Source organism: Silene latifolia, chromosome 7 (assembly GCF_048544455.1).
Source record: "Silene latifolia isolate original U9 population chromosome 7, ASM4854445v1, whole genome shotgun sequence".
Taxonomy (NCBI): Eukaryota; Viridiplantae; Streptophyta; class Magnoliopsida; order Caryophyllales; family Caryophyllaceae; genus Silene; species Silene latifolia.
The window spans coordinates 27,249,567-27,267,580 of record NC_133532.1 but is presented as its reverse complement, the minus strand read 5'-3'; the positions used below and the strand labels follow the sequence as shown (position 1 = coordinate 27,267,580).

Here is an 18,014-nt window from a genome sequence, read left to right as displayed (position 1 = left end):
ATAGACTCACCTACTTTTAGACTCATGTCCATTCGTGGGATATCTTTTCCCCAATAAATAGACTTGTGTTGTAAACTTAACTTTAACTATCTAAACTTATCTATCGTGTTGGTGATACCTCGCGTTGGACTTCACTAGAAGCCTTAAAAGTTTTAAAAATCTCGTGTTTCCGCCACGATTTACTAGTTATATTTAGTTGCCTCAACGAGGGGTGTCACAGTTGGTATCAGAGCATATATTGCTCCCGACGCGCACACGTGTACCCCAACTTAAAATTCTTACTTGACCTTGAATAATGAATGAGAGATGGGTAGAATTAAGGACCTAAGTTGGTAGCCTTTTTGTGTATGTTTTGTGATAGGTTCTAACTTGTTTGCTCTTGTGCAAAAAAATGGTACGACCAACCAATGTGGAAAATGCTATCATGCAAGCCCTCACTCAAGTGCTTGCTAATCAACAAAATGCTCAACCCGCTCCCCCTCTACATGAAGCTAACCGTCAAGCAAGCTATGCTTGGATTGCAAGTCAACTAGCAAGGAACAAGGCTAGGACCTATGGTGGTGAAGTGGATCCCGTTGCTCTCTCGGAGTGGTTTCGTGATATGGAGAAGAACTTCTCTCTCTTTGATGCCCGAGAGGAGGACAAGGTGAGGTTAGCCTCTCACTTTCTTGTGAAGGAAGCCGATAGGTGGTGGACCTTGACCGGTCCTACCGCTACTCAAGACCCCAACTTTGATTGGAGTCGCTTCAAGTCACTTGTGGAGACTCGCTTCTACCCTAAGGAGCTCAAACAACAAAGATTGAAGGAGTTCATGGACTTCAAGCAAGGGAAGCTATCAATTCAAGCCTACACCGACAAGTTTAATGAACTTGCTCATTATGCCTCCAAGTTCGTGAAAGATGAAGAGGATCGTGTCTACTTCTACAAGAACAAGTTGAATCCTAAGGTGGAAAGCATGGTGAGAAGAAGCTCAACTACCTTTGTGGAAGTTTATGATGATGCCATTTGGGCCGAAAGCTCTTTGAAGGCCATTGAAGAAGAATCCAAACCCCACTCCTCTTCTCATTCTTACCGTTCTAACCTTCATGGCAAGAGACCATTTGTGCCTTCCACTCCAAACTATGCCAACAAGAGGAGGTTTGTACCAAGGATACAAGACCATGGAGGATAAGAACCAAGAGTACAAGAACCAAGAGTTCAAGAACCAAGAGGACAAGCTCACACCTCAACTAATAGGCTTGGGAAAGACCGTAAGTGCTACCATTGTTGACAAGCCCCACACCCCGGAGTTGGATGCTATGGCAAGCCCTTGACTTGCTTTCATTGTAAGAAGCCCGGACACCGTATGGCCGATTGCCCCGAGAAGACTGATGCTCCTACTCCAAATGCTAGGCCAAGAGGAACTATCTTTGTCATGAGTCGAGCCGAAGCCGCCGCTCATCCCGATATCATTACGGGTATGTTCTCAATTTTTGATCAACCTTGCCTCATTTTATTTGATACCGGCGCATCTTTATCTTTTATATCTTCCAAGTTCTCGGAAAAACTAGCTCTTGACCCCATTCCTAGTGAGGAAACTTCTATATCCTTACCTTCCGGAGAAATGTTCTCTTGCTCCCTCACTTTCTCCGACATTCCTATTTCTATTTCGGAGACCTTATTCCCCGCTAACCTACTTCGTTTTCCCCTTGAGGAATTCGATGTAATTTTGGGTATGGATTGGTTGTCAAAGTATGATGCAAGATTCGAGTGTAGAGACCAAAAGATTCGCCTCAAGAGTCCGCTAGGCACTCGTGTGTCCTATAGAGGAGTCCGTTCCCAAGAAGGTGTGAAGTTGATCTCCGCTTTGAAGTTGATGAGTATGAGGAGGAAAGGTTACCAAATCTTTCTTTGTGTGGTGACTTCTACCTCCCCTCCCTCACCAAAGATTGAAGAAGTGCCCGTGGTTTGTGAGTTCGTCGATGTATTTCCCGAAGAATTGCCCGGAATTCCTCCCGAGCGTGATGTTGAGTTCTCTATCGACCTTGTACCCGGAACCGGTCCGATTGCTAAAGCCCCGTACCGTATGGCGCCAACCGAGTTGAAGGAGTTGAGGAAGAAACTTGATGAGATGATTGAGAAAGGATTCATTAGAACTAGTGCCTCACCTTGGGGTGCTCCCGTTCTCTTTGTGAAGAAGAAAGATGGATCCATGAGACTTTGCATTGATTACCGTGAGCTTAACCGTGTCACCGTCAAGAACAAGTACCCTCTACTAAGAATTGAAGATTTGTTCGATCAACTCAAAGGTACTTCTACTTTTTCCAAGATTGATTTGAGATCCGGTTATCATCAAATTCCCGTTCGTGAGTCCGATATTCCTAAGACCGCCTTTAGCACGAGATATGGACACTTTGAGTTTAAGGTGATGCCCTTTGGTTTAACCAATGCCCCTTCTATCTTCATGGACCAAATGAACCGGACCTTTAGTGAGTTCTTAGACAAGTGTGTTGTGGTCTCCATTGACGATATCCTCATCTACTCCAAGTCCGAAGAAGAGCATGCCGATCACCTTCGTATCATTTTGGAGATCCTTCGTCGTCAAAAGTGGTTTGCCAAATTCTCCAAGTGTGAATTTTGGTTGTCTAAGGTGTCCTTTCTAGGCCATGTTATATCTAAGGATGGTGTCATGGTAGACCCTTCGAAGATTGAAGCCGTGATTGAGTGGAAGAGTCCAACCGATGTTGGTGAGATCCGTAGTTTCTTGGGTTTGGCGGGTTATTACCGTCGCTTTGTGAAAGATTTTTCCAAACTTGCTAGACCGATGACTCAACTTTTGAAGAAAGAGACCAAGTTTGTGTGGACCGAAGCTTGTGAAGGTGCATTCCAAGAGTTGAAGAAGAGGTTGACTACCGCTCCCGTGTTGACCTTGCCCGAGGATGGAGTTGATTTTGATGTGTTTTGCGACGCCTCTAAGATGGGCTTGGGTTGTGTTCTCATGCAAAATAGGAGAGTTGTTGCCTATGCTTCACGACAATTGAGAGCTCATGAGGTGAACTATCCCACTCATGATTTGGAATTAGCCGCCATTGTTCATGCTTTGAAGATGTGGAGACACTACCTCATTGGAGTCCATTGCCGCATCTACACCGATCATAAGAGTTTGAGGTATATCTTCACCCAAAAGGATTTGAACATGAGACAACGAAGATGGTTGGAATTGGTGAATGATTACGACGTAGAATTGTTGTATCATGAAGGGAAGGCAAATGTGGTTGCCGATGCCCTTAGTAGGAAGTCTACTCATTCCTTGAGTGCCATTCGTGTGCTCCCCGACGACCTTTGTGCCGAGTTTCGTAAGTTGAGTTTGCAACTTGTGGAGAGTGGCTTTGATTATCTTGGTGCTATAGTTGCCGAGCCCGTTCTTCACCGTGAGATCCTTGATAGCCTTGTGGACGATGCTACCTTTAAAAGTTTTCAAGCCAAGCTTCTTGAAGGGAAGGCAAAGGATTGTGAGATTGATGCTAGAGGGTACCTTCGTTACCGAGGACGCATGTACGTACCCGATGCCGTTGATTTGAGGAAGAGAGTTCTAGATGAAGCTCATCTATCCCCTTATTCGATTCACCCCGGAGGAGACAAGATGTATAAAGATTTGAAGCTTCAGTTTTTGTGGCCTAACATGAAGAGTGACATTGTGTCCTATGTTGGAAGATGTCTTACTTGTCAACAAGTGAAGATTGAGCATAAGAGACCCGGTGGTTTGCTACAACCGTTGGATGTTCCTTTATGGAAGTGGGAGTCCATTTCCATGGATTTTGTGATGGCCTTGCCCAAGACCGTTGGTGGAAAGATGCCGTATGGGTGGTGGTAGATAGGTTGACCAAGTGTGCTAGGTTCATTCCTATCAAAGAGACTTGGAGTTTAGACCGTCTTGCTAGTGCTTATGTTGAAGAAATCGTTCGTTACCATGGTGTTCCTAAGGATATCGTGTCGGATCGTGACCCGCGATTTTGTTCGAGATTTTGGAAAGCTTTGCAAGATGCTATGGGTAGTAAGTTGTTGATGAGTACCGCTTTTCATGCCGCTACCGATGGACAATCCGAGAGGACGATTCAAACTCTAGAAGACTTGTTGCGTGCTTGTGCCCTTGATTTTCATTCTAGTTGGGAGAAGAGCTTGCCTTTGGTGGAATTTTCTTACAACAATAGTTATCACGCTTCTATCAAGATGGCCCCGTATGAAGCCCTTTATGGAAGGAAATGCCGTAGTCCGATTTGTTGGGACCAAGCGAGTGATGTTCGTGACCTTGGACCCGACAAGTTAGCCGAGACGATTGATCAAGTGAAGCTCATCCGTGAAAGAATGAAAGCCGCCCAAGATCGACAGAAATCTTATGCCGATGTTCGCCGTCGACCCTTGGAGTTTGAAGTTGGAGATAAGGTGTTCTTGAAAGTGTCCCCGATGAAAGGAGTAAAGAGGTTCGGAGTTAAAGGGAAGTTGAGTCCAAAGTACATTGGACCTTATGAAGTGATAAAAAGGATTGGTGCCGTGGCTTATAGATTGGATTTGCCCCCGAGTTTGGGTAAAGTTCATGATGTTTTCCACGTGTCTCAACTTAGGAAATACATTAGCGACCCTAGTCATGTGTTGCAAAATGAAATTCCCGAGCTTGAGCCTAGTCTTTCTTTCGAGGAGAGACCGATTCGTATCTTGGATAAGAAGGAGAAGAAGCTAAGGAGCAAAGTGGTGCCCTTGGTGAAAGTGTTGTGGAAGTGTGGTGATGTAGAAGAAGAGACTTGGGAGCCGGAGGCTTCCATGCGTGTCAAGTACCCTAGTTTGTTTTCTTAAGGTAATACCTTTTCGTTTCAAGTTTCGAGGGCGAAACTTTTTGAAAGGAGGGATGATTGTAACACCCCGCCCTTTCCTTATATTTTAAATAAACTTTTAAGTAATTTTTATTAAATAATTATTATTTAAAGCTTATTTTTATAAAATATCGTCATAGTCGTATAACGATAATAATAGTGTAGATTCTAATAATATTATTCTCCGTCTTGAGTTATAGTAGGCTTGAGACGAAAATTCTAGTGGAAACCGACTCATTTTGAGTTATTGGGCTTATCATGACTCATGGGCCTTTTCCTTCTCTTTTCTCTACACAAAACTTCAACTAAACCCTCACAACTTCATCCTCCTCACTCCTAATTTCTGAAATTTCCCAACAACCACACCACCATTGTTGAACCATCTCCACTCAACCCTAAAATCACCATATCTCACTCAATTCTTCACCAATCTTGTTCCTTTTCGCGCCATTCTCTTCCTTTTCTCATTCCCCTTCTTTCTAAGTAAGAAAGTTGTCATCTTTTCCTCTATTTCGAAATTCTCATCTTACAAGGATGTGGATTCTTGACTTAATATCTTTATTTTTGTGTTTAGGGGAGAATTTGGACGACCCGGAGGAGGATAGCTACATCATTGACGACTCAATAGAAGATTGAAGTGCAAAAAGGTAACGGTGATGGGTTACTCGACATTATGTCAATTTGGGTGTTTATATATGTTATAGTTTGTTCACATATGTGTTAAAGTTAGATTCTTTACATGTTTTTACTTGTTTGTTGTTGATTGAGTTTTGTGTGGAATCTCTCTTGGTGGGTTGAAGAAGTTTCTAGTCTTTTGTATACATGGATGAATTAGTAAAGAATCCGTCTTATTCATGCTTAATAATTGTGCTTAATTATGTCATGAAGTTGTTAGTTTGGAATTGTTTGAATTTGAATCGAACCTTGTGTTTTAATCCCTCTTTTATGCTTTGATTTCACCCTTAATACTTGTATAAAGTTACTTGGGTAATATATGGTGGAATTAGGATTATAATGGCATGATAAAAAAATGATTTGGGGATGAAGGTGAATTTGTTGTGTCGTGCAAATCAGCACCACGGCGCAGGCTGCGCACTCAGCCTGGACCAGTTTTCTTAAAATGGCCATAACTTCTTCGTTACTTGTTTGTTTGAGTCTTATGACCGACCGTTTGAACCGTAGGAGGATAAGCTATCACCTCCAACTGGTTTCACCTCATTATTATGTATAGAACTCAAGTTATGACCATTTGAAGTTGACCCTTGTTGTAGTCGAGTACTAAACTTGTTGTTATAGATTGGGTTTTGAGTTTCTTGTTGGGTATGCATCTTAACTTTGGTTCTAATGCTTGTGTATGATGTGTTGAGACTCTTTTATCATGGGAGTACTTGATGTTTCTTATACCTTTATACTTATGCATGCTTCACATGAATTGTTTACGTTATGTTTGTGCAATCTTTTCCACTCGTATTTGTGACCCAAGTGTGACGACTTACATTGTGTGACGACTTGACTTTCCCTATTTACCCCTTTCGGACCTTTGGTCACGAGTGTGAGCCATGATTCCGGATTGGGTTATCTTTCCTTCTTTGGACCTTTGGTACGAGTGCGTGCCATGTTTCCGAATTAGGATATCCTTCCGCCTTTCTTCAGACCTTTGGATACGAGTGCGTGCCATGTTTCCGATTAGAGGTTACTCGACCTTTGGATACGAGTGCGTGCCATGTTTCGAGTCTTGGATACGATTTGGTATCGTTTGTCGAATCGGGTGTCGCCCATCCCGAGAGTCTGGATCCAGGTTTAGACTAGGACCGTATTATGATCGTCGTCCTACCAAGAGGTTGGAGTCTAGAGGGTTGTCTTGTTTGAGTCTATACTTTGTAAATTGTCTTACGTTTGAGTCGAGTCAATATTTGACCGTTTGACCAAATTATTCCTCTCTCATTTATGCATAACTACTCTTATTGCATTTTGTATACTAATCATGAATCTCTTGTCACCGTAAGTATTTATTCTTATCCTTGTTCGTTTAATTTAAATTCCTAATTACTTGTATTTTGACATTTTGTGGCTGGGAGAACCCTGAGTTACTCCCCACTGACTGTGGCTTTCATATTTATTATGAATGACAGGTTGGTGATGAAGCTTAAGTGGGGAAGACCGTGTGAGCTAGCGAGTTCTTACCTTGGACCTTATTTAGCTATCACTTTAATAGACTCACCTACTTTTAGACTCATGTCCATTCGTGGGATATCTTTTCCCCAATAAATAGACTTGTGTTGTAAACTTAACTTTAACTATCTAAACTTATCTATCGTGTTGGTGATACCTCGCGTTTGACTTCACTAGAAGCCTTAAAAGTTTTAAAAATCTCGTGTTTCCGCCACGATTTACTAGTTATATTTAGTTGCCTCAACGAGGGGTGTCACATGTGTGGAGTAAATGAGGAAGAAAATGAGATCTTTTTTAATATGGAACGCGCGTTTCACTGGGGGGGCTGCCGGATGGGGCCTCGGATCGCCCGGATCTTGGCACAAGCTTCGGAGCTCGCCCTGATCGTGACCTAGCTTAGGCGGATTGTCAGAACTCGCTCGGATTCTCCTTGGGCTCGCGCAGATTCTTAGGCCGGATTTGCCTATCCTTTGTTTTAATGAGGATCCGCCCGAATGATCCTAGGGTTAGCCCGATGCCTCCAATTTATGCTTCGGATGTCTTCCTTGAGTGTGGGGTAATAGTGATGAAAGTGTTTAAGCATCCCCACACTTTATTTCTTCTTTATCTACACACTTTTAAGCACAATTAGTGATCCCTCCTTTACTCTCTCCAAATGCAAACTACCTAAATGCAAAGTTAGGGGATTAGAGTATTTACAAGTGGTGGTTTAGAGAGGACTCCAAAAAACTCCTCTTATTTCATAAGCTTGATTAAGGGTGGAAAGGTTCAAGATAAAGTACCTCAACCTCTCCAACAAATTCTCCTTCATAGTAAGGCTTTATCCTTTGTCCATTTACCTGGAATTGGCTCCCATTGTCGGCTATCAATTGAAAGTCTTCATACTTGCCAACTTCGAAAATTGTGAACGGTCCCATCCATCTTGAGTTTGATTTTCCCGGAAAGAGCTTGTAATGTGAATTGAAAAGCATGACCTTATCTCCCTTGTGCAAGGCTTTTTTCTTGATTCTCTTTTCTTGGAATATCTTGGTTCGTTCCTTGTATATATTTGAATTGTCATAGTAGTGGAGTCGAAATTCTTCTAACTCTTGGATTTGCAAAATCTTATTTTCTCCGCTTAGCTCAAGTTTAAGATTGAATTCCTTGATCGCCCAATAAGCTTTATATTCCAACTCAAGTGGTAGATCGCATGCCTTTCCATACACCAATTTGTATGGTGATGTCCCAATCAGTGTTTTGTAGGCGGTTCGATTGGCCCAAAGTGTATCAACTAACTTTGTATTCCAATCCATGCGATTCTTGTTCGCCACTTTCTCCAAGATTTGCTTGATCTCCCGGTTAGAAATCTCAACTTGTCCACTAGTTTGGGGATTGTATCCCAACTCGGTTCTATGTTGGACTCCATATCTAGTCAAAAGAGCGGCTAGTTTCGTCTCATGGAAGTGGGTTCCTCCATTTCTTATCAATGCTCTCGGCACTCCGAATCACGTGAATATCACCATTTTCAAAAGATTTGTGACCACCTTTGCATCATCGGTTAGTGAGGCAATTACCTCAACCCATTTCGAGACATAGTGAAAGGCCACAAGTATATAGTTGTTACCATGAGAAGAGATGAACGGGCCTTGAAAATATATCCCCCATGCATCAAAAACTTCAACTTCTAGTATACCTCTTTGGGGCATTTGATTTCTCCAAGCGATGTTACCCGTTCTATGACATGCAAGTCAACGAAGCGAATAAACTCTAGCATTTGATTTCTCCAAGCGATATTACCCGTTGATAACTCTTTCAACTTCCCATTGTGGGACACATTTCCGGTATAAACGGTCACTACATGCTTTGTAGAGGCTTGGGTCATCCCAAAAATACCTTTTTACATCGAAGAGAAACCTCTTTCTTTGATTGTTATTCAAGTCCGGAGGAAGGACTCGTCCTACTATGTAATTTGCATAATCGGCAAACCAAGGTGTTGTTTATAACTCTAGTTGAGTGTGGATTTCCATCAAAATATCATCGAGAAATGAGTCGTCCATAGGAAACTCATCTTCTTCATTAGGCTCAAACCATAGTCTTGATAGGTGATCCGCCACCACATCCCCGCTCCTTTCTGATCACGGATTTCCAAATCAAAATCTTGTAGCAATAAGATCCATCTTAGAAAATGGGGCTTAGCTTCTTTCTTTGATAAGAGGTGCCTTAAAGCACGATGATCCGAGAAGACTATTACTTTGGATCCAATGAAATAAGACCGAAACTTTCTCCGTCGTATCATAATTAACTTGAGTGGCATCTAGAGTCTTTTTTATATAGTATATGGCATGAAGAGCCTTTCCCTCCTGTTGGCCTAGAAACGCACCAACGGCATAATTCCTACCATTACACATTACTTCGAAAGGTAGATCCCAATTTGGTGGTTGAATGATTGGAGCCAACATCAAAACATCCTTAATCCTATTAAATGCTTCAACGCACTCATTAGTAAAATGGAATGAGGCATCTTTGAGTAAAATTTGAGTGAGGGGCTTCGCAATTTCAGAAAAATCTTTCATAAATCGGCGATAGAATTTCGCATGAGCGAGAAAGCTTGTCACTCCCTTGACTTTTATAGGATGAGGCAATTTCTCTATCACTTTAACTTTTGCTTTATCAACTTCGATGCCCTTTTCTGACACCAAACGACCTAAAAAAATACTTCATTGACCATAAAATGAAATTTCTCCCAATTTAACACAAGACTCACATCTTCACATTTTTGAAGGACAACAGATAAATTATGCAAACATGTCTCAAAATCCTTTCCATAGACACTAAAGTCATCCATAAAGACTTCTATTAGGGTTTCTATGTAATCCGAGAAGATACTCATCATACAACGTTGAAAAGTAGTGGGAGCATTGCATAGCCCAAAGGGCATTCTCCTATAAGCAAATGTACCATAAGGACATGTGAACGTAGTCATATGTTGGTCATCTGGATGTATTGGGATTTGGAAGAATCCTGAGTATCCGTCAGGATATCAAAAGAACTTGTTAGACACTAACCTCTCGAGCATTTGAACAATGAATGAGAGGGGGAAATGGTCTTTCCTTGTGGAGTAGTTTAGTTTTCGATAATCCATGCACATTCTCCATCCCGTTACAATCATAGTTGGTATCAACTCATTTTTCTCATTTTCTACAACCGTAGTATCCCCTTTCTTAGATTTTACTTGAACAGGACTAGCCCAATGTGAGACGGAATGGGATATATGATTTCCTCATCAAGTAATTTCATGACCTCTCCTTTAACCACCACTTGCATGGTAGGGTTTAGCCTTCTTCGGCCTTGGATGGTAGTTTTATGGTCATCCTCCAAATGAATTCTATGCATGCAACGTTCGGGACAAATTCCCTTATGGTCTTCTTGGCTATAACCAATAACTTTCTCATGTTTTCTCAACACATCAAGTAATGCATCTTTCTGAGGTTCCTCAAGCTTAGAATTAACAATGACGGGTTTAGTCTTGGACTAATCTAAGAATGCATATTCCAAATTAGAGGGAAGGGGTTTTAGAGTAGGATCTTGTACCTCACTCTTGCAAGGATTAATGATACCTTCCACTTTCATTGCTTTTTCATAGGTGAGCTCTTTTTTTCTCTCAAGCGCCTTCTAGCAAATCCACCTCAAGGTCCCACTGTCGGTCATTAACTTCACTTGCTTTTAAAGCTAATAGTGCCTCCAAAGGGTCTTTCGTGTAACTAGTTGGTGCAAAATCATCCACAAAACAATCTATAATGTCCATCTCGTAGTAGGGATCTTTGATTTATGAAATAGACGACACTAAGGAAATATTAGTACTACCTTTAGGAACTAGGTCCCTAAAACTAAAACAAAGTTACTACTAAAAAACACAAACAAAAAAGACAAATCACACCGTCCCTGGCAATGACGCCATTTTTTATAGAGCTTTAGTCGTTATAACTATCAAAACAATATTTTATCTCAACAAACAACTTTAGCAAAGTAGTAAGTAGAGGACGAACCCAAATGACGGTAGCATTTTGTATTATGCAAGTTATGGAGTGTTTAAGTTAGTAACAAGGGGTGTCACGATTGATTGGTATGGTAAGATGTCGACTAACAACTACTAGCAAATACAAGTAAAGAAATAAAAAGAAAACAAGTATGTAAATAGGAGTGTAAACAATTGATTAAAGACACTAGGGTGTTATGGGATCATATGGGTAATCAAGTATTAGTTCCAAGGGAATGAGTTTGGGTATTTGGTCAAAGTCATTGTAATAGTGACGCAATTATTGGTCCTACGACCCATAGGTCGAGTTGGGTTAGCTTGTGGCGTACACATGATATCCCTACTAGTCTTAGTGCATGGTCTAACAATCCTCAAGTGTGTTTATATCTTACAAGGGTTGTTGAATGGGTAAAGAATCATGCAAGGTCGTCAATTGTAATACTCGGATAATTTGGGACTCATAAAGGAACTAGGGACACATGAGGGAACTCACGTATACTCGGAAGTAAAGGATGATCCGTCCTACGAGACCAAGTAAGACCTAAATTAGACCTCGTAGACTTCCAGTGGACCGAGTAGAACCTCTGGCGGACCAAGTAAGTCGGCACTCGGTACTACTAGAAAGTATAGATAAGAAATCATTAATAAGTAACCATATAAGTTTATAAATGGTCTCTTAGATTAAAAAAACCATGTTTTCAGAAAAATGGTTTCTTATGTATGGTATGGCCCACTAAAATGAAATAACAAAGTTACCATCTTTCTAAAAAATGGTTATTTATAAAAAAATTGGCCCCATTATACTATTTTTATTTTTTACGTTTTGTTTTAAAATATAGAAATAAAACTAATATATTACTCTACTACTCTGTGAGACACACTAAACCCAATCCACCATTAACTCAACTTTCACCCTCTCGTTCTCTCCAAGTCTCTTGCACCTTCTACCCAAAACCCCAATTCGTCACCTTGCTCCTTCACCTTTGACCCGCCAAACCATCATTTCTTGTCGCCAAACTACCATTTGGTGTCGCCAAACCACCATCGGCTCTCCTTTTTACCGTTCGTCAACTCTACTTGTCAATTATTGCGGTTGTTGCGTTTAATGAGTGTGCAGGAAGTAGAAGACATGGTCAAGAATTTGAGCAAAGTACTGAGTTAATTTGGTTGTATTGAATTGAATTGAATGAATAAGTAAAGTGTAAGTACATATATAGTTGAGAAAAAAGGTAATGACTGCTGGACAAAGCGATTATGCAGATCTTGTTTGTACGAGAAAGACAACTACACAGCTGACTCTATTCTTTGTGCCTATAATGCACAGTACTCTATGCTTCATGTAGGGTCTTTGTTAATGCTTTTAGTACTTGATGATGGATTATTATCTTCTCTACACTCCCCCTCAAGATGTGAGTGGAGGCCTGACGAAACTCCCATCTTGGAAAGGAGATGCTGATGTTGAGAGACAGTGCAGGACTTGGTGAACACATCTGCAACCTGCTCTTTGGTATTGACATAAGAAGTAGTTAGGAGCCCTTGTTGGATCTTTTCTCGAACAAAATGGCAATCAACCTCAATGTGTTTGGTGCGTTCATGGTAGACTGGATTAGCTGCTATTGCAAGAGCAGCTTGATTATCACACTTGAGAGAGGCTGGCCCTAGATGGGTTAACCCTAGGTCCTGGAGAAGCTGGAACAACCATGTGACTTCACAAGTGGTCATGGCCATGGCCCTGTACTCAGCCTCTGCAGAGGATCTGGACACCACTGTTTGTTTCTTGGACTTCCGGGAAATGGGAGAATTGCCAAGAAGAATACAAAAGCATGTGGTTGACCTTCTACTAAAGGCACAGGAGGCCCAGTCAGAGTCACAGTAGGTAGTCAATTTGACAGCTGAGTCACTAGCAAAAAGAATGCCCTGGCCAGGAGCAAACTTGAGGTATCTGAGGACTCTGCTAGCAGCTTGCATATGATCAGATGTGGGGTGTTGAAGAAACTGACTGAGCAGCTGCACTGAGAAAGCAATGTCAGGCCTTGTAATGGTTAAGTAGATCAGTTTTCCCACCAACTTTCTGTAAGTTTCTGGTTGGGGTAAGGGTGTTCCCTTTCCTGGCTCTAGTTTAATGAGAGGATTGACTAGTAATTGAATAGTCCTGGACTTGTCCATCCCAAAGGTCTTGAGCAAGTCTAATGTGTATTTCTTTTGAGACACAAAGAGACCAGCACTGCTCCTGGTCACTTCCAGGCCAAGAAAATATCTGAGTTCTCCTAAGTCTTTCATATGAAATGATGCATTGAGTCGGGATTTGAGGGACTGAATGTCAGTGGTGTTGTCCCCTGCAATGACCATGTCATCCACATAGATAAGTACAACTGTTGTGCTACCATTGTGTTGTTTGACAAACAATGAGGGGTCAGCATGAGACTTTTTGAAGCCACAGTTGAGTAACACATGAGACAGTTTAGAAAACCACTGTCTAGGAGCCTGTTTCAGGCCATAGAGGGACTTCAGTAACTTGCAGACTTTACCTTCATGCCTTAGTGTGGGACACTCCACCTGACCTGGTACATGAAGGGTTCCATCAGTGTAACCCTGTGGTAGTTTCATGTAAACATCTTCTACCAAATCTCCATGAAGGAAAGCATTGGACACATCCATTTGACAAGTGTCCCAGTTTTTTATGGCTACAATGGCAAGGAGTGCTCTGACTGTAGACATTTTGGCCACTGGAGGAAAGGTTTCATCATAGTCTATACCAGGGAGTTGTCTAAAACCCTGGACCACCAATCTGGCCTTATGTCTTTCCATGGAACCATCTGAATTGTATTTTGTTTTAAAGATCCATTTGCAGCCTATAGCCTTTCTTCCTTTGGGTAGGTCAGTGAGCTCCCAAGTGTTGTTGTCATGAAGTGCTTGTAGCTCAAGGTTCATGGCTTGAATCCAGTGAGGGTGCTGGACAGCTTCTTGGAAATTGCTAGGATCTGGTGCAGTCACATCTCTGCTGACATGGCCAGCAAAGGAGTGAGGCAGATGTAGCTGAACCAGATTGGCAATGGTAGAGGGTGCCATGATAGGGTTTTGAACAACATAGTCTTTGGTTCACTCAGGTGCTCTTCTGGTCCTGGTAGATCTAATGTGTGGTTCAGGAGGAGGATCAGTGCTCTCTGGAGATGGTGGAGCATCTGCAGTATCTGGGAAGGTCTCCACTTGATCAGGGTGAGCTAGTGGATCAGGTGGGGTTGCAGCTGGGACCTCAGGATCAATGAGAGGAGATGAGTCATGTTCAGGTGGTGAGATGGATGGTGAAGATGGAGCTGCTTCTTGAAGAGAGAGAATAAACCGAGAGAAGTTGCTGATTTTACATGGGAACACATCTTCAAAGAACTTCACATCCCGGAAACAAACACTGTCTTTTTAACTATGTCATACACCCTGTAAACTTTTTGGGATAAGGGATACCCCAGGAAAATGCAAGGTATACCCGTGGCTTGGAACTTATCCTTCTTTCTGCTGGGATTGTGTACCATGGCCAGGCATCCAAACACACGCATCTGATCATACTGTGGAGGTTTCTGAAACAGGATGTCATAAGGTGTTTTATTCTTTAGCACCTCAGTGTGTAGCCTGTTAATGATGAAGGCTGCAGTGAGTACACAATCACCCCAAAATGTCAATGGTAACCCAGAACTAAACCTGAGTGCCCTACTGATTTCAAGAAGGTGTCTGTGTTTCCTTTCAACCACTCCATTTTGCTGTGGAGTGTCAACACAACTAGTTTGTTGCCATATACCCTTGGACAATATGTATTTCTTGCTGTCTCCTTCTGTAATTTCAAGTGCATTGTCTGACCTGAGAGTTTTAATAGTTCTTCCAAATTGCTTTTTAATAAATTTATAAAATTGAACAAGTAAGTTAGCCACTTCTGATTTATGTCTCATGAGGTAGACCCAAGTGGCCCTGGAATGATCATCAACAAGTGTTAGGAAATATCTGTGTTTGGTTCTGGTTTCTTTCCTATTAGGTCCCCATACATCTATGTGTACAAGGTCAAATAGTTCAGCAGCTTTGTGTGTTCTGATAGGGAATGGTAATCTGGTTTGCTTTGCCATTGAGCAGGTGATACACACACTGTTGGTTTGTGATGTAACACCCGCAAAATTCTCATTTTGACATTTAAAATTTATTAAACCGTTTAATCACATTATTATATATATTTTATATTTTTGAATTATTCAATTTAATTAATTTTATTTCAAATACGATTTTTATAAAAGTAATATTTTTAAAGCTCATTCATATAAAAATACGTATTCTTAAATTATATTTTTGAGGCATAATTTATAAAAGAATTTATGTATACATATTTTTGGTCGGACAATAATAGTGACAGTAATAATATTAGTTTTCGTCTTAAGTTAATATAGACTCGAGACATTTTTCCGTCTAGCTATAAACCGTCACTTTTCCACTTGTAAGACTAATCTTCTCTCGACCTATATCCTATATCGACAACACACTCACCTACCCTCTCACACTCTACCTTTTATGTAATTCTTTTATTATTATTATTATATATTATTATTATTATTATTATTATTATTATTATTATTATTAATATTAATACTAATTGTTTTGTTGATTCACCCGTCCCCACCCCTTTCATCTCCTTTTCTCCTTTTGCGTTGGACTTACAACAACAACAAAAAAGCAGATACCACAAACACCATTTTCGTCTACCTTAAAACCGAGATCCCGACATCGTTTCTCAACCTTTTCCTCTAATTTTTGTACCATTCTCCTCCTTACTTCCTCCTTCATCTTTCAAGGTAATAAAGTCTCATTTTTGTGAGGGTTTTATTTTTCGCCGTCTTATAAAAGTTTCGATTTTTGCCTCAATCCTTTCTTTTTCTTGCTCCTTGATAAAGGTTTCGGAGACACGGTGGAAGACTCAAGCTTTGGGGACTGTTTATTCGAAGAATAAGGAGCGTGTAAGGTAACGGTGATAGGTTACTCGATAAAAACGTCGAAATTCCATTTTATGTGTCGTTTTCTTAGCTTAAATATGTATGTTGGATGCTTACTTGTGATAAAGTTTCCTTCTTTGTGAGTTTTATTTGTTAATTTTGAAGAAGTTTACACCTTTATTTGACTTCATGGTGAGTGTAGTGTATGATAAGAAGCACTAAGCGATATGAGATGTAGTTTGAGATCTTTAGTTCCTTAGTGCTAATAGAGATACAGTTTAAGAGCCAAACCACCCAACCCTTTCCGTCATATCATTAATAAGGAACGAAATTTCTATCCTTCGTTAGTGTCAGACTCTTATACATCTAATACTTCATTGGGAAACTACTACTACTACAAGGTTATGGTGTCAAGTCTTGGTCGGATAGTTGGTCCCAGAATTGATCGTTGTAGCCTACTCTCCATTGTTGCACTATTAATATGGTCCCAATACATGTCAATCCTTGGAAACTTGGCTGTGATGTGGTTTTTTTTGCAGCCAAGTATAATACTCCTTGTCAAATAAAGTAATATTCAAAGCAAAGTATCTAACACAATCAAGAAATGTTGTTAGTTGTGTAAATTGCAGTATATTCATGTCTTAATGGTTCCCTTAAATAGTCTTGTTTCGGGACTGCTTTACATGTGTTAGCGGGCTGTTTTGGAACGGTTTTATGAAGGTTTTTGGTGGTGAAATTGGGACTGTTTTGGGTACCATTTGTGGTGCGGTTTGGTGCGATTTCTTGTAACCTTTCGCGGTCGTTTTGAGCGGTTGTGAAAGGGGTCGTTTGGGCTGCATTGGACGGTATTCGGAGGTCAATGTGGTCTATGTTGGGTGTGGTTGTCGTGTGTAAGCTATTGAGTTTCCGTCTCAAATAATTACATGAGCATGTCTTGTTAATGAAATGTGAGTCCATCTTATAACGGTTGTTGAAGGAAATTGCTAAACTCGTATTTTACATGGTTGTCCATTCGTATAAAATGGGTTAGGCTCATGTGTGTATTGTGTTGTTTTCGTCTTACTCATGCTTGGAATTTCCATCTTAACTTTGGTCCCAAAATGGGTGCTTTTGGCGCCAAGTTTGGTCTATTCGAATTGGTTAATTCCCGTCTCATGCTTTATGTAACTTAATTCGTTAAATATCGTTTATTTATATATTTTTCTCACATTAATTATAAATGTGGAATTTATTATTTATTCAAGTCAAAATTTGATGAAATGTCTCACTTGGATTATCATCGGTTCATTACATGTAGTAGTCCCTTTCCAAGTTGATTCGCATCGCTTGGTTGAGTCGTGTAGTAGTCTCTTTCCAAGTTGATTCGCATCGCTTGGTTGGGTCGTGTAGTAGTCTCTTTCAAAGTTGATTCACATCGCTTGGTTGAGTCGTGTAGTAGTCTCTTTCCAAGTTGATTCGCATCGCTTGGTTGGGTCGTGTAGTAGTCTCTTTCCAAGCTGATTCGCATCGCTTGGTTGAGTCGTGTAGTAGTCTCTTTCCAAGTTGATTCGCATCGCTTGGTTGGGTCATGTAGTAGTCTCTTTCCAAGTTGATTCGCATCGCTTGGTTGAGTCGTGTAGTAGTCTCTTTCCAAGTTGATTCGCATCGCTTGGTTGAGTCGTGTAGTAGTCCCTTTCCAAGTTGATTCGCATCGCTTGGTTGGGTCGTGTAGTAGTCACTTTCCAAGTTGATTCGCATCGCTTGGTTGAGTCGTGTAGTCTCTTTCCAAGTTGATTCGCATCGCTTGGTTGGGTCATGTAGTAGTCTCTTTCCAAGTTGATTCGCATCGCTTAGTTGAGTCGTGTAGTAGTCCCTTTCCAAGTTGATTCGCATCGCTTGGTTGGGTCGTGTAGTAGTCTCTTCCCAAGTTGATTTGTATCACTTGGTTGAGTCGTATTCGTTTGATAATGCCTTTAGGCTATACCCTTTCGACACCTCTCTCGTTGGCCGTCCTGCCGAGAGTTGGATGTCTTATAT

At 41.0% G+C, this 18,014-nt stretch overlaps 1 protein-coding gene and 1 long non-coding RNA gene across 2 annotated transcripts; one reads left to right on the top strand and one right to left on the bottom strand.

The window, feature by feature from the left end:
- Positions 1 to 5,186: 5,186 nt before the first annotated feature.
- Positions 5,187 to 7,058, top strand: LOC141590991 (uncharacterized). Its single transcript, XR_012520580.1, has 3 exons — positions 5,187 to 5,330; positions 5,422 to 5,494; positions 6,980 to 7,058. It is a non-coding gene; the product is annotated as an uncharacterized LOC141590991 (long non-coding RNA).
- A 713-nt stretch (positions 7,059 to 7,771) lies between these two features.
- LOC141589906 (uncharacterized) lies at positions 7,772 to 9,936 on the bottom strand. Its single transcript, XM_074410527.1, has 4 exons — positions 9,804 to 9,936; positions 9,302 to 9,702; positions 8,573 to 8,643; positions 7,772 to 8,426 (listed from the first exon to the last, which is right to left on the bottom strand). The coding sequence occupies exons 1-4, from the start codon at positions 9,934 to 9,936 to the stop codon at positions 7,772 to 7,774; spliced, it is 1,260 nt and encodes a 419-aa protein (XP_074266628.1).
- Positions 9,937 to 18,014: the final 8,078 nt, after the last annotated feature.